The sequence below is a fragment of the Diabrotica undecimpunctata genome, chromosome 2 (assembly GCF_040954645.1).
Source record: "Diabrotica undecimpunctata isolate CICGRU chromosome 2, icDiaUnde3, whole genome shotgun sequence".
NCBI lineage: Eukaryota > Metazoa > Arthropoda > Insecta > Coleoptera > Chrysomelidae > Diabrotica > Diabrotica undecimpunctata.
In genome coordinates this window covers 2693246-2708693 of record NC_092804.1, presented here as the reverse complement: position 1 = coordinate 2708693, position 15448 = coordinate 2693246, and the positions used below count along the sequence as shown (strand labels likewise).

Here is a 15448-nt window from a genome sequence, read left to right as displayed (position 1 = left end):
TTTGGTGTTATTATAGCGTTCCCTAATATGTAACTGAATGTTATGGATGTGTAAGAAGAAAAGCCTACAGAGAGATGCTTACCCGATGAACTAGACCAACTGTAGAGAATTATCAGACAAAGAGAAGAGAAGAAAAGAGGATACACAACAGAAAAAAATGAATTCGCTTAAATGAGGAAATTAAATATATAGAAAACCTCAACAGAGAGAAAGAATTCAAAGCATTCTATAGGAAAGATAACATCAACAGAAAATAATTCAAGGCAACCACAAGACAGTGCAGAAGTCGGAATGGTGACCTATTAACAACAAGGAAAGATGTATTGAGTAGATGGGTGGAACACTTTAATCAGGCACTTAATATGGAGGAAGAAGAAGAAAACCTGAAAGACGAATGAGATGAGGTAAGGGGAGCAGACGACAGGGAAGAGGAACCACCAACGATTCGTGAAGTTAAAGATGCAGTTAGAAAATTAGCCAGAAACAAATCACCCGGAATAAATAATCTCTCAGCTGAACTATATACAGGAGATGGCTCCATATACAAAAAAGGAGATATCTTTGAATGCTCTAACCACAGAGGAATTTGGAGATTTGGAATATCATTTGGCCCCATATGCAGAACGGATAGTAGGAAAATACCAGGCTGGTTTTACAGGTGGTAAATCGACAATTCGTCAGATTGCAACCCTAAAATATATTTTGGAAAAAACACTGGAATATGGCATTGATACTCATCACATATTTATAGGCTGCAAAGTAGCCTGCGACTCTGTGAATAGAAGAGAAATGTTCAAAGCAATGAAAGAGCTAAGAATACCAAATCAGTTGGTAAATTTAACAAAACTAACTCTTGAAAAAGTTGAATGTAGAGTGCGAATTCAGGGGAACTGTCTGAACATTTTAAAACAAATGACAGGCTCTCTCCTGTATACTGTTCAATCTGGCTCTGGAAAAAGTAATACATATGTCACAAATCACAAGCACTAGTTTAATATATAATAAATCAGTGCAAATCCTGGCCTATGCTGATGATATCAATATTGTTGGGAGAACGGAAAACGCTGTACGAGAGGCGTATATAGCATTAAAAGAATGAGCTACACAAATTAGTTTAATAATAAACACCAACAAAATGAATTATATGAAAATAAGCACGCAACCACAAATCTTACGACCACTTGTTATAGAAAAGGATGTCATCGAAGCAGTGAACGAATCTGTATGCCTGGGAGTGCTACTTAATACTGAAAAGAATACTACCGCAGAGATAAACCGCAGAATTTGCACGGACAACAGATATTTTGGGCTCAATCTCCTCCTTAAATCCACAATTATATCGAGAAATACAAAAATAAAACTCTACAAAAGAATAATACGCCCAGTCTTAACATATGGTTTAGAGACCTGGACTCTAACAAAAAATAATGAAAACATGTTAGGATGTTTCGAAAGAAAAGTACTAAGGCGAATCTACGGAGCAGTGAATGACAATGGAGTGTAGAGAAGACAATACAAATTCGAACTTTATAGAATATACCAGAAAACTGATATCGTAAAACATATTAAGATAGGACGTATGAGGTGCATAGTTTATGTAATGTGGATGGAGCAAAATGACCCAGCTAAAAAAACCTTGATAGGCCCATTGGTCAGAGAAGAAGAGGAAGACCTAGAACAAGGGTTCTTGATAACATCTATGAAGATGTTATCATATGTATGAGAGATATGGGAATACGTGCTTGGCGGAGAAAGGCGATAGATAGGGACGATTGGAGAGAAATTATTGAGGAAGCTAGGACACAAGCAGGGTTTTAAAGTCAGAATGATGAAGAATGGAACTACTGGAACAATATAGAGAATGTCCACCAATGTAAAACTAAGATAAATTCGATAAGAATACGGAAAGAGCAGCTATGATCTACGGCACTGAATGTTGGACAGTTAATAAGAAAGAAGAACGACGACTGCACATGGTAGAAATGATAATACGCAGATGAATGGGAGAAGAGTGACAAAAATGATAAAATGTTTGTTGAACTGGTGCAACTACTTCTTCTTTAAAATCTATATCCTAAAGTATCACGAAATTATTGTCCGGGTAGTAGTGTCTTATAAGATTTATCCTTATGATTTATATTGGTACTACGAACAAGAGAACTTTACTAGTATCATTGGATGTGGTTGTCTTTTGAAAGACCAATCACATACTATTATTGTTTTGTCTGACAGATATTCTTTAATTGAAGTTAATGTCATATAAGCCAATAAAATATCCTCCAATAAAATATTCCCAGAAATAAATCTTAAAAATATTGACAGTACCAATTTCCCAATCCATTCTCACCTGTTCTAGGGAATGATCGTCATATATCAATGATAAACCTTAACATTTAGATTAATTAATGACTTCAAATAAACAATATTCCAGATTTTCAGGAAGAGTTCCAGATTTAACAAGAAACTAGTAAAATGGAACCTATTTATCGACATGATATAAATAAATATAAACAGTCACATAAAATAATAAAAATATGGACCAGGTTTTCCTGGTATAATACCAAAATATAGTTTACAAGTAAAACAAGAAATAGCAGTTGATCTTATAAATTGTTAGAAAAATATTATGTTTTAAACTGAAAGAATATTAAGAATTAAGCTATTTTAAACACGTTTCTTTGTTGTCGAGATATAAGGTTAGAACTACGCCTGAGAATGCTTCGATGTTCTCTACTCTTCTTTATGGCTTGGAAGCGTGGACACTAAAACAAGTCCATCTGAATAAGTTGGCCGCCTTTGAATTTTGGTGTTACAGAAGAATCCTACGAATCAAAGAATGTCAAACGTGGAAGTAACTAGAAGGATAAGAAATGAGGCGGAAATAATATTAACTATCAAAAGATGAAAACTTAAGTACTTAGGACATGTAATGAGAAGACAAAAATACGTATTATTACAACTTATTATGCAAGGCAAAATCCGAGAAAAGCGAAATGTGGGAAGGCGAAGAATATCCTGGCTTAAGAACTTAAGGGAATGGTTTGAATGCAGTAGTGCAGAACTTTTTAGAGCGGCAGTCAACAGAGTCCGCATAGCCATAATGATTTCCAACCTTCGATAGAAGATGGAACTTAAAGAAGAAGAAACACGTTTTAGAAAGAGACACTTTGGTAAACATCCACCTGCAGACAAATTCATAAATAATTAGTTCACTTTTAACAACAATACTGGTAAAATAAACAGGTTCCTCTGTTTTCCTGTTTAATGACACGATATGAATAAATATAAATAGTTACATAAAAGAATAGAAATATGGACCAGTTTTATCCTCGTACAATACCAAAAGTATAATTACTAAGAGTATAAGTTATTTATTCTCTATATTTTTGTTATTAATGTAACAACTGTAGATCAGATTTTTATGTCTAAATCGTTTGTATAAATTTGCTTAGATTGGTTTAGGTAGGAGATTGTCACTTTTGATATGGTACGCCCCGGGTAATCGCTGTTACGTGGACAAAAACTATGTATCCACGTAACACTGGTTAACAGCTTAAATAATATTTACGCTTTCGAAGGGAATGCTGAAACGCCATATAAAAAGCGCAGCGATAAATAATGAGGTGTAAGAAAAACAATAACTTCTTCGTATCTTTTATTAAAAAAACTATTCCAAAATGTACAAACGTTTCTAGCCTAGATATAAATAACAATCAATTTATAAAAATTACCTATAATAAATTAACACACAATACTCCTAACGGCGAAAATACTGCTCCAGTTATACCAATGACTGTTTGCATAATTAAGTATGCGTTTTCTTCTTCCTCCGGCGCCAATCTGAAACAGGAAAATCATCTTAATACACAATTTATATAAAAATGGACACATGAAAATTGAAATACGTAAAAAAAACCTTTATCCTCTTAAGGGACTATGACGAATATGTCCGCAAGCAAAATAACGCTTTTGTATGTTCAAGAGGATTATATTCGCGTTGAACTACCGACTATGTACGCCAGCGAGGTTTGTACATTGCAATAAGAATCTATGCAACAGAATAAAGGCGTGGGTAAAGAATTGATCGTTAGGCCAGTTCCATTGGTGGGGTACTACTAGTCCGCTCAGCCAGATCTATTTGTTTAAGAAAGATGTCAACTTCTAGTGACAGTAATAACGAGAACAAATTTTATGAATATAATGGAAATTCAGATCCAGATTACGATACTGAACCTGAAGGAGACATCGAGTACAAATGCAGCGATGATAGAGATAATAATCTTGAGAACTGTTCCACCTTCGAAAAATTTTAATATGCCATGTACTTCAGATGATATTCCACGGCCAGCTTTTCCATTTAATGCAAACAGTGGCAGACAGGTTGAAGATCTGACAGGTACGAAAGATATATTGAATTTATTCGAATGTTTTTTTAAAAATAATTTGATCGAGTTAATTGTAAAAGAAACGGACGATTATGCGATAAGATATATCGTAAAAAGTGCTGAAAATTTGAAGCCTAATTCTATAGATAGAAAATGGACACAAACAAATAAAAATTTTACATTTTACAAGAGTTTAAACCCTTATTGCATTGATTTATCATAAACTCAATAAGTAATTTCCAAGTTAATTTACGACCTATAGTAGAAGCCACAGTTAGAATGCAGTGCAAGTAAGATAGAGAATGTTTTTCTTACGGGAGAATGTCCGACCACGTTGCGGGTTTGCCCAGAGCGGCGCATCAGGACCGGATTTAAGAATCATAGCACTGGAATATACGCGCGCTCAACAATTGCCTACGGTTGTATAAAAGACTATTATTATTCTTTCAACTAAAGCATGATTCAATCATCGACGTATAAATAAGAGAGTTACATTGTCGAACTAAACAATCATCATCCAGCCCCGTTTTCACATCCATTGTTGGATATAGGCCTCCTCCAAACGTCTCCAGTTCTCTCTATCTCTAGCTGCTGCAATCCAGTTTGTTTCTATTCTCCTTAGGTCGTCGGTCCATCGGGTGGGTGGTCTGCCTCGACTTCGCTTGTCGGCTCTTGGTCTCCACTCCAATAATCCCTTCGTCCATCTTCCGTCTTCCATTCTAGCAACATGTCCAGCCCACCTCCACTTTTGTTTATTGATTCGCAGTATAATATCGTCAACGCCAGTTCGTCGGCGTATCTCCTCATATCTCACGCGATCTTTCAAGGTCAGACCCAGCATTGATCTCTCCATTCGCCTTTGTGTTACCCTCAGTTTTTCGGCAGTAGCTTTCGTTAAAGTTAGGGTCTCTGCTCCGTAGGTCAAGACTGGTAGGATGCATTGGTTAAATGCCTTCCTTTTCAGGTGAATTGGAGTATTTGTTTTAAAAATGTCTCTCATCCTTCCATATGCCGCCCATCCCAACGTGATTCGTCTATTTAGCTCGCAGGTTTGGTTGTCTCTGGTTATTCTGATTTCATGACCCAAGTATGTGTATTTATCGATTAATTCTACCTTGTTGTTATTGATCTGTATCTCTTCGCTGGGAACCATATTGGTCATCATTTTGGTTTTCTCGAAATTTATCTCCAGCCCAGTTTCTTTTAGTATGTAATTCAGTTCTTGGAGCATGTCTTTGATCTCTCCCAGATTATCTGACAGAAGCACGATATCGTCCGCAAAACGTAGATGGTTTAATCTTTCTCCATCGATGGATATTCCTTTCTGTTGCCATGTTAGTCTTTTAAATGCATACTCAAGAACGGTAATGAACAGCTTTGGTGACATGGTATCACCTTGCCTGACTCCCTTTTTTATCTTTATCTTATTAGTTGCTGAATGTAGACTTATGGTCGTTGTGGCATTTTCATATATATTTTTAACTATATTACAATATCTGTGGTCGACCCTGCAATCTTGTAGTGCTCTTAAGATGGACGGTAATTCCACTGTATCAAACGCCTTTTTAAAGTCTACAAATATCAATGCCAAGGGACGGTTATATTCGTTAGTTTTTTCTATCAGGGTTTTTAGGCACTGCAGGTGATCGTTTGTGCCGTAATTAGGGCGGAAACCGGCTTGTTCCCGAGGTTGGTAAAAATCCAGCTTTGTCTCTAATCTGTTCGTTATTATTCGGGTGTATAATTTATAAAGATGGTTAAGGAGACTGATTGGTCTGTATCTTTCCAGGTCTGCTATATCTCCCTTCTTGTGTAAGAGTACAGTTATTGAATTATTCCACTTTGTTGGGATATTTTGATTCCATAGACATAGATTAAAGAGCTTTTGAATTTTGGTTATCAGTACTGAGCCTCCTATCTTTATCGCTTCCGTGACGACACCGTCCTCCCCCGGAGCTTTGTTATTCTTCATCTTTTTTAGAGCCTTGTAAATTTCGTCCAAGGAGAGAGAGAACTAAACTTCGGAGAACTTTCTCCGAACTAAACAATAACATGAAGTAAAATATATCAAAAACTCATTGTAAACACATTCTTTGGGAAATAAAGATCATTATAAAGTCATTAGGAGAAACGATTCAGTTTTAATTCCCATTGTCCACGCAAAGCAATCTTGGGTACTGACTATTGGACCAAAAACTTGTTGACAAAAACTATGAAAGCTTAGTTCTATTTCGTTTTTGCAAGCGGATAAAAGTACCTACATCATGGAGCCGTTGCCAATATCTGTCAACAAATTGAACTGAATTTCACACAGGATATGATTCTTAGTGTCCAAGTAAAACGTGTGGTGTTAAATGTATTGAACTATCATCTGAACTTGAAAAATGGTGACAGCTTGACTATTCCTGTATAAAAAGTTTCGAAAATGTGCTGTATGAGTGTTCACAAAATGTATGACATCTGACAAGAGGCTCAGCAAGGCGAACTGAAACCGGTACAAAAAAGACGTGAGAATACTTACGATGAGGGAGTGAAATCTCGAATAAGGAAAATTGTCCATGATTTTTTTTGAAGGATGATGAGGACCTACCAACTTTTTCAAAAATCATATTTCGTAGGCTACTAAATGGGTTTTGAATATGGTAAAAGAGTCCGAGATTCGATAATGATGGAAAGGAAAGATATCATATCCTGGAGACACTAGTACCTCAGACAAACAAAAACATTGGGAAAGAAGGATCATGTAAACCTCGTTTATACCGATGAGTCTTGGACGAACGTCGGTTCTTCAGTCAAAAAGGAATGAAGTGACACAACGATCAAGAATCCACGAGATGCCTTCACAAAATGCCTCTCTACTGGACTGAAAGCTCCAACCCAAAGAGGTCCTTGGTTTGTTTTTCTTGATGCTGGAAGCGAAACTGGTTTTGTGGCATGGGCCAAATTAACTTTCTTCTCCAAAAAGGGAACCACTGATTACCACGACGAAATGAACGGGGATCTATATGAAAAATGGTTTGAGAAGACATTATTTCCAATCTTGAAAGACAAAGAAATCGTTGTCGTTTTAGATAACGCGTCATACGACTCCCGCAAATTTGATTTCCCGAAAAAATTGTGTAACAAAAGGCAAATTAAGGATTGCCTAATCGAAAAGTGAATAAAATTACCTAAAAAGTTAATTAGGTACTGGATACTGTGGCCGCATTTAAAGACGAATACGACAAATACAAAATATGTGGCTTCAAACAACGTCGATTTTAATGAAAAAAGGGTACAACGGTTGATAATAGAAGCTTAACAACGCGTATCTAAAGAGCAATGGCATAATGATGTAAACGACGTCAAGAAAGCAGAAGAAAAATGTTTGCGGTGGACACTTTGCAGGAAGATATTTAACAGGTGATAACTAATATAGGAGATGATTCAGAGGATGAGGACGATTTAGATATGGATTGCGATTAGTATTAATTAACGAGAAATGTCTCAGATTTAATGCTCATTTGTTTTTTTAAAATTTTGTACGTACAGTACATTTCAATTATAATGTTTTTGTGTATTTTATGTATATATATTTATCGTGTCGTATAGGGTAAACTACTTGCATTTTTTTTTGTACATATGTCTATAAGTATTTACGAGGTATTAGATATTTTATGTATACATGTTTAACTTAATTACATTAGTGAGTAAATATTTTTGAAACGTAATTTAAGTACGATTTCTCAGTCTATCGCCAAACTACCATACACCTACCACTGTGTCGACATGAGCGGCATCACTGCGCGCTTTAAGACCAACTCTGCATTCTAACTGTGGCTCCTATTATAGAATCATTCCTAAATATTAAATGGATGAAAAAAATACATAGTCGTAGCGATTCATTTTTAACTTCTCTATTTTTGGGATATTGTATCGAGTAGATTTGTTTGGAGCAATTTAAAACCAGTTTTGAGCGAACCATGAATTAACACATCATTGAATTCATGCTAAGGTTTGAACAGAATTATCGTTAAAAGTTTTGGCCTGTGAATACAGAAGAAAATCATATTGTATTATATGAAAGAAATTTATATAGATGATGGAGACCTTAGAATTATTAAAAATAGATAGCAGAATCAAGCTGCGAATATAACAATAGATAACCAGTTGACAGATCTAGTGTTAATACAACGCGAAGTACAACATGGACGCATATTGTCTGTACTTCTCTTTAATGTATACGCCGAATAAAATGGTAAAATACTACTTAAATAACTCAATAACTACAGTATTGTGCGAATTAATGGAATCATTGTGACATTTTTTAATATTCACAGTTGGCATCACTGTCTACATATTTACTACTGACCAAGCATTGAAAACATAACCTTACTTTTCTCTGCCTTTTATTTGATGGTGTTTTAGGATATTTCTCACTAAGTTTGTGTTATTTTGTACTATTTTGTGTTGTTTTCGGTAATTAGTGAGTTTGTTTCGTTTAATTCCATCATGAAAGTTACGCCTAGGAAGAGTGGAAAGATTTTCACGTTAAGAGAACACACTTTTGTGTCACAAAGAGAAATCGCAAGAACGTGTGGAGTGAGTCAGGGGATAGTAAGCAAGATTTTCAAGCGTAAACGAGAAACGGGATCAATGGATGTGAAAAGGTTAGGAAAATGTGGAAGAAAGAGAAAAACAACAGCAGCAGATGAAAAATGTTTACTTTAAAACAGCCAATTGGACCCGAGAAAAAGAAGCCAAGAGCTCCAAGATCTAGCAGTATTAGGTGTAGTGATTCATGACTCAACTGTTTATAACCCCATTGAAAATTTATGGGCCATTTGCAAAGCTAGACTGTGCAAAATCGACTGTAATGTACAAATAAAAATGATAGAAGCGGTCATTTAGGTTTGGTTTCGAGATTAATGGATATCTGGAAACTGTCAGAAGCTCGTCGAATCTATGCCAAAACGGGTAAAAGCAGTAATTGCAGCCAAGAGGGACATATTTCTTACTAAATGATGTAAGTTTAACTTTATAGTTTTGTCAAAATATAATTTTTTTTTCTAAATAAACAGTTTTTTTCATTAAAACAGCCTATGAATTCATGAATTCGCACAGTACTGTACGTTAAGGATATAATCTCCGATTCCGTTTAACATGTTTATACTTTAATATTTTAATACTTACTTGATGACGTTTAAAAACGCTATATTAAAAAAGTATCCACTGGATATCATAAAACTACCCAATATTAACACGTACTGCCAGTCATGGGGGAAGAGCACGTGCAAATGTTTCCTAGGAAGCGCGTTGCAAAATATAAAAAGAGGAACAAAAATCACCATCCTGACTACAGAGAGAAGAGCTAGTACTGAGGGACGAGGTCTCTGAAAGAAAAAAAAAGATTAAATATAAACATTTAGATTTATTTATGACATTAACTGGTTGAGTTTAGTAGGTACTATATATTTTACCTTGTTTGTAGCGGTAGCAAGTCCTCTTCCGATCAGACAACATATATCACTAAATAAAAAGGTAACTACGGCAGCAAAATATTTTTCTGGAACAAAAAAATAGGTAAATCATTTATATCTATTTATAAACCATTATATATTCATATTATTAATACAAGAATCTCCCATCCGTCCTCATTTATTTCTCTCTTCCATTTGTACAGCGCAAATTGGACCTGAAGTTTGCTATTTTGGTATTTCGCCTCATCATCACGGTCCTAAATGTGAAACTATGCGCTTACGAAACGTTTCCTTTAATAAATTAATTATAGCACGAGCTGTGTGACATGTTGCGCCGTCTTGTTGAAACAACAGCTCTTGCACATCATGGTTGTTCAATTTGGGATGAAAAAGGCAGTAATAATGGCTCTATAGCGGTCACCATTGACTATAACGTTTTGGTCAGCACCGTTTTCGAAGAAATGCGGTCCAATGCTACCACCAAATAGTATGTAATGGTTTCTCAACATACGTTTGAGGATTATCTTAACTCCAAATAGGGCAGTTTTGTTTGTTGACGTAGCTATTTAACTAAAATTTAGCTTCATCACTAAACAAAATTTGCTTATGAAAATCTGAATCAATAGCAATTTCGTTTTGGACCCACTCATCGAATCTACGAATATGCGCCTTGCTAGGTGATGATCTACCTTCAATTCTTGCATGAGTTGCATTTTGTAAGCACGCAAATCAAGATCTTTCGGCAAAATCTTTCATAAAGTCAATGGACACCAACCGCTGTGCACGATTACAGATAAACTGATTCGAGTCTTCCTGTATGTTACGCTCTATAGCAGCAACAACTTCTTCTGTACGCACTGTACGATGTGTCTGTCGATGCATATTATCATTTAAAGTAAACGTGGTGCAAAAACGTTCCATGTTAATCGAATTACTTGCTCTGATGGACTATTATGTTGACCATAAAATGGACGAAGTGCGCGATACGTATTTCGAACAGAACCACAATTTTCAAAAGAAATTTGTACAATTAGGAAGCATTGTTCAGGCGTCAAGTCTATTCATGCTGAAATACCAAACCAAACTTAACATAAATTACTTGACAGCTGTCAAAATGGCCAATAGTTAAAATAGTGTTACCTATTATCTATAATAATAATAATAGTCTCCCGTTTTGTACCGCTTCGCGGCTTTGGGAGTATAGCAGGGTAGTCTGCTATATCTAGGGCCTACGGTATACAAGGAAGGTAACATGGCCAGTGCTACGCTTCAACCGTCTATTATTACCCCTGGTTTTACCCAAGGTACTCATTTTTATTCATGCTGAGTCGACCTGGGGCCTATAGACATTTTTAAAAATGTCTAGTTGTTCTTGCCGGCGGTAGGATTCGAACTCCGAACCACCGGCGTGCGAGGCAAGCATCCTACCGCTTGCGCTACGCAGGCCCTATTACGCAGTTACCTATTATCTAATCTATCTAATAAAACATTAAGTAAATCAAACAGAAACCTCAAAATATCCCAGGAGACCTCTGTAATATTTTTTCACGTCTCCTGAAAATTTTGATAGATGTGACTTGGCGAATTTTCTATAATCTATTAACAACCAAGAAAAAGTGACTACTTACAAACAATTACGCGTGAGTAGATCCTAATCATTGCCTATAGAAATAATTAACGACTCGCCTCCTTCTCTCTATACCCCTATTTGACTTTTTATTTTTATGATCTTTAAGCAAAGAGTATATGGCCGGAAAATAATCACTCTATTCTCAAGCACTCTTTCTTATCTAATGATGTATTTTAGTATTTCTTTAAAGAAGATATACGATAAAGCACTGTGATTTACTTGGTTACTTACTGGTAAAGTCGGTTTTGTACTCAGACACCACCAACGCTGCAACGGAAGGATGTGTAGGAACATAAGCCAAGGCGCCTGCAGTGACTATAACCAAACTGGTCCAAATTTTGCTAGAGATCTCCTTAACCTCACTTAACGTAATCAAATCTTTTTTGGTATCATCTACGCCAGTTTCTGTTACTGATCTATAGAATCCTTGTTGTTGGATGAAATGGTAAAGCATCAATGTTGCTGTGGTGAGGATTGTTCCACACAAGAAGTAGATAAGGGCTGCTGCTTCTGATGATGTACCTAGAAATGGGATGGGATTTTTAATCAAAGATACTGTATATACTGTATATCGTGATACTGTATTTCACGAATTTGCCACTGTTTTGGATTATCGCTAGACACTTGACAGCCAATGGTCCACTCTACTGTATAACGTAAGAGGTACGAAAGTAAATTATCCCAGTAATGAAAATATGAAACAAGTTAAAAATCCTTTTATAATCTTTTTTTACAGTATTAAATTCTATGGATTGACTTGATATGCACTTCGCGTGTGCCGCTGGTAAATAATCAAACTCCGTGTGAAAAACTGACTTTATTTGAATTAACAATACATGAATATAAACGCTAATAAGTATTGTTCCGCTGACTGTGGTCCGCCGGCTTCGAAATCTCGTATTTGAGTGCTGTCGTCTTTTGGGGTGCCTTTAGGGGCTCGCCTTATCTTCACATATGGCATAATATATCTTCCTACGCTACTATGTTGCCGGATTGTAAAAATTCATAAAATAAACTTGAATTAAATAGAGGCGTGAACATGGCCCCCGCCTTGGCAAACACTACCAACAAAATCGTCTGCTAATGCTAAATGTTCAAATGTTTAATTTACACTTAGTCCGAAACGGGCAACGGACACATCTTGGAAAAAGAACGAGTTATGATACCATTGTCTGTCTTTATCCTAAAAACTCTGGCTACACCATCACTGCCGCGTAAAAGTTCGATCACGCGACCTAACTTCCACCTTAATGGAGGTAAATTGTCCTCTTTTATGAGCACTAACGTGTTTTCCGCAACTTCACCGTTATTAGGAGTCCATTTCGTACGTTTTTGTAGTTCGGAGATGTATTCTTTGTTCCATCGTTCCCATATATGCTGAGAAAGCTGCTGAATATGCTGGAATTTTGAGAGCCGATTAATTGGAACATGACGCAAATGGATCTGGATTGGTAATAAGTGGTCTACCGATGAGAAAATGTACAGGAGTTAATGGGGAGAGATTATTTGGATCACAGGATAAAGGATGAATCGGTCGGGAATTTATTATAGCTTCAATCTGCACAAGAAACGAATAAAATTCCTCGAACGTTAAGTGCGCGTTTCCCAAAACTCTATGCAAATGATGCTTCACTGTTCTTACTCCGCTTTCTCACAGTCAGCCAAAATGCGGAGAATATGGAGGTATGAAGGACCACGAAATATTATTCTTTAGCAAGGGTTCTCTTACCGCGGGAGTGTGCTGCTCTAAAAATTCTCTTAATGATTTTAACTCCGAAATAGCTGCTATAAAATTGGTTCCATTGTCGGAAACCATCTTTTGAGGCTTGCCTCTTCGCGCAATAAATCTTTTAAAGGCCAACAAAATTGATTCCTTAGACAGTTCTATAACTAATTCTAAATGTATGGCCTTCGTACAAAAATAAATAAGACACATGTAACTCTTTATTGTATTAATAAGAAGTTATCTGTAGTACATCCTTTTGATATAATTTATGTGTACAAAATTTCCAAGAAGATCGCTGGGAATGAAATATTAGAAAACGATAACATCGGGAAAAGCTGGGAAAACTCAAAAATAACATAATTAACGCAGCAACAGAATCACTTGGAGAGAGGAAAGTAACGAACACTAACATATCAAAAAAGAAAACACCATTTTTTAAAGAGGAGGTGCCTTTTTACAATACAGATAATAACAAACACAACAGGCATATAACCACTATAAACGAATCAGAGATGAAACGAATACTTTAGTTAGACAAATAGAAAGGGAATACTGGCAGAGCTTCTCAAAACAGATGGAACACGACTTCTATGGAACACAAAAAGAAATATGGAGAATGATCAGAGGATAAAGAAAAGAGATGAACGAACTAATAAAAACGAAACACTTCTTATTAGGGTGCCTGTCCGTTGCGAACATTGGCGATCATTCTGATTATGATGGCTTTGTTGGTTGCTATATGGAGTAGCTGTGTTGAGGTCTTTCTATACTATGCTCTTAGGTTAGCAAGCCAGGATATTCTCCTTCGTCTTGGGGCCCTTTTTCCTTCAATTTTACCTTGCAAAATGCATTGGAGTAGCTCATATCTGCCTTGATTTCTCATTATATGTCCCAAGTACTGCAGCTCACGGCCCTTCACGATGTTGACCAAATCCGGGGTAGTGTTCATCCTCCTTAGTACTTCGTCATTGGTGACTTTGTCTGTCCATGGTATCTTCAGGATCCTTCTGTATAACCATAGCTCAAAAGCCTGAAGTTTTGATAGAGTTTTAACCTTCAATGTCCACGTTTCTACTCCGTACAGAAGCACTGAATATACGTAACATTTAAGGAGCCTTATATTAGACGAAACACATTCAGAAGGAAACATGGGTAGACTACTTTCGATCCCTATTTGCTAACGGTGAGGATAATGGACGACAACATTAGAGGTGACGACAAACGAAGAACTAAATATTGAGGGAAAGAGGTAAACGAAGCTGTAAGGAAATTAAAAATTAGAAAATTACCACGAGAGGACAGAATACCGAACGAACTCCTAAAGTACGGAGGACCAGGTCTGACCAAACCACTATTAAAACTAATCTAAAAAATAATAGAAAAAAACAGAATTCCTTAAGAATTGAGATTAAGCATCCTAATACCTCTCTTCAAAAAGGGAGACAAATTGGACCCGGAAATTTACAGAGGAATTAATTTATTAAACACAACACTAAAATTAACAACCAAAGTGATAACAAATAAACTGAATGAAATTATTTTTTTTAGAACACTAGCAGAAGAACAACAAGGTTTTAGGTCGGGAAGATCATGCAACGACGCTATATTTATAATGTAGCAAGTGCAAGAGAAATCATTATAATTCAACAAACCGGCATATTTATGTTTCGTAGACCTCAAGAAGGTATATGAAGCTTCTATACCGGCGTTGTATTACTTTTTTGTCTACAGTGCAGAGGCGAGCGTCACGGTAGTAGCGTCACGAGAAGGCGTTACGAAATAGCGGTTCTTCACATCGATTTAACTCTTAATTAATTCGTTTCTAATCATCATATATTATTTACTTTGAGCAGATTTAAATTAAAAACTAACTAACTAGGTAAACTAACTAACTAACTAACAAAACTGACTAACAAAATACGGACAATTATTGAGAAGTAAAAAATTAAAAGAATATCTGTCTTTCATTCTTTTTCTTATTGGTCTAGCGATAATTAAAAACAATTGTAAATTCGTGAAATATACTATAAAAACTTATAATTCAAAATCTATAGAAACCCAGCACTTCTGTTTTTGCACCAGTGAAAAAATCAGCTTTTTAAAAACCACTATATTTTAACACATAGAGTGCCACCACAAGAATGTTGTTTGACGTTCCATACTGGCCAAATATTTTTTTTTGCAGGAATTTATTTAAAATGTTTATAAATATGATATAAAATTACTAGTTTTTTTAAAAACCATTTAG

At 35.8% G+C, this 15448-nt stretch overlaps 1 protein-coding gene across 4 annotated transcripts in view; it reads right to left on the bottom strand.

Annotated features, from left to right (window-relative positions):
• Positions 1 to 3642: 3642 nt before the first annotated feature.
• The window catches only part of LOC140434067 (equilibrative nucleoside transporter 3-like), an 85031-nt gene continuing 73225 nt past the window's right edge, over positions 3643 to 15448 (bottom strand). For all 4 annotated transcript variants that reach the window (XM_072522074.1, XM_072522073.1, XM_072522075.1 and 1 more), the window contains 4 exons: positions 11706 to 11996; positions 9845 to 9930; positions 9558 to 9757; positions 3643 to 3840 (listed from right to left, as the gene is read on the bottom strand). In XM_072522074.1, coding sequence (XP_072378175.1) covers positions 3732 to 3840; positions 9558 to 9757; positions 9845 to 9930; positions 11706 to 11996 — 686 coding nt within the window. In that variant the 3' untranslated portion in view covers positions 3643 to 3731. The remainder of the gene's footprint in view (positions 3841 to 9557; positions 9758 to 9844; positions 9931 to 11705; positions 11997 to 15448) is intronic.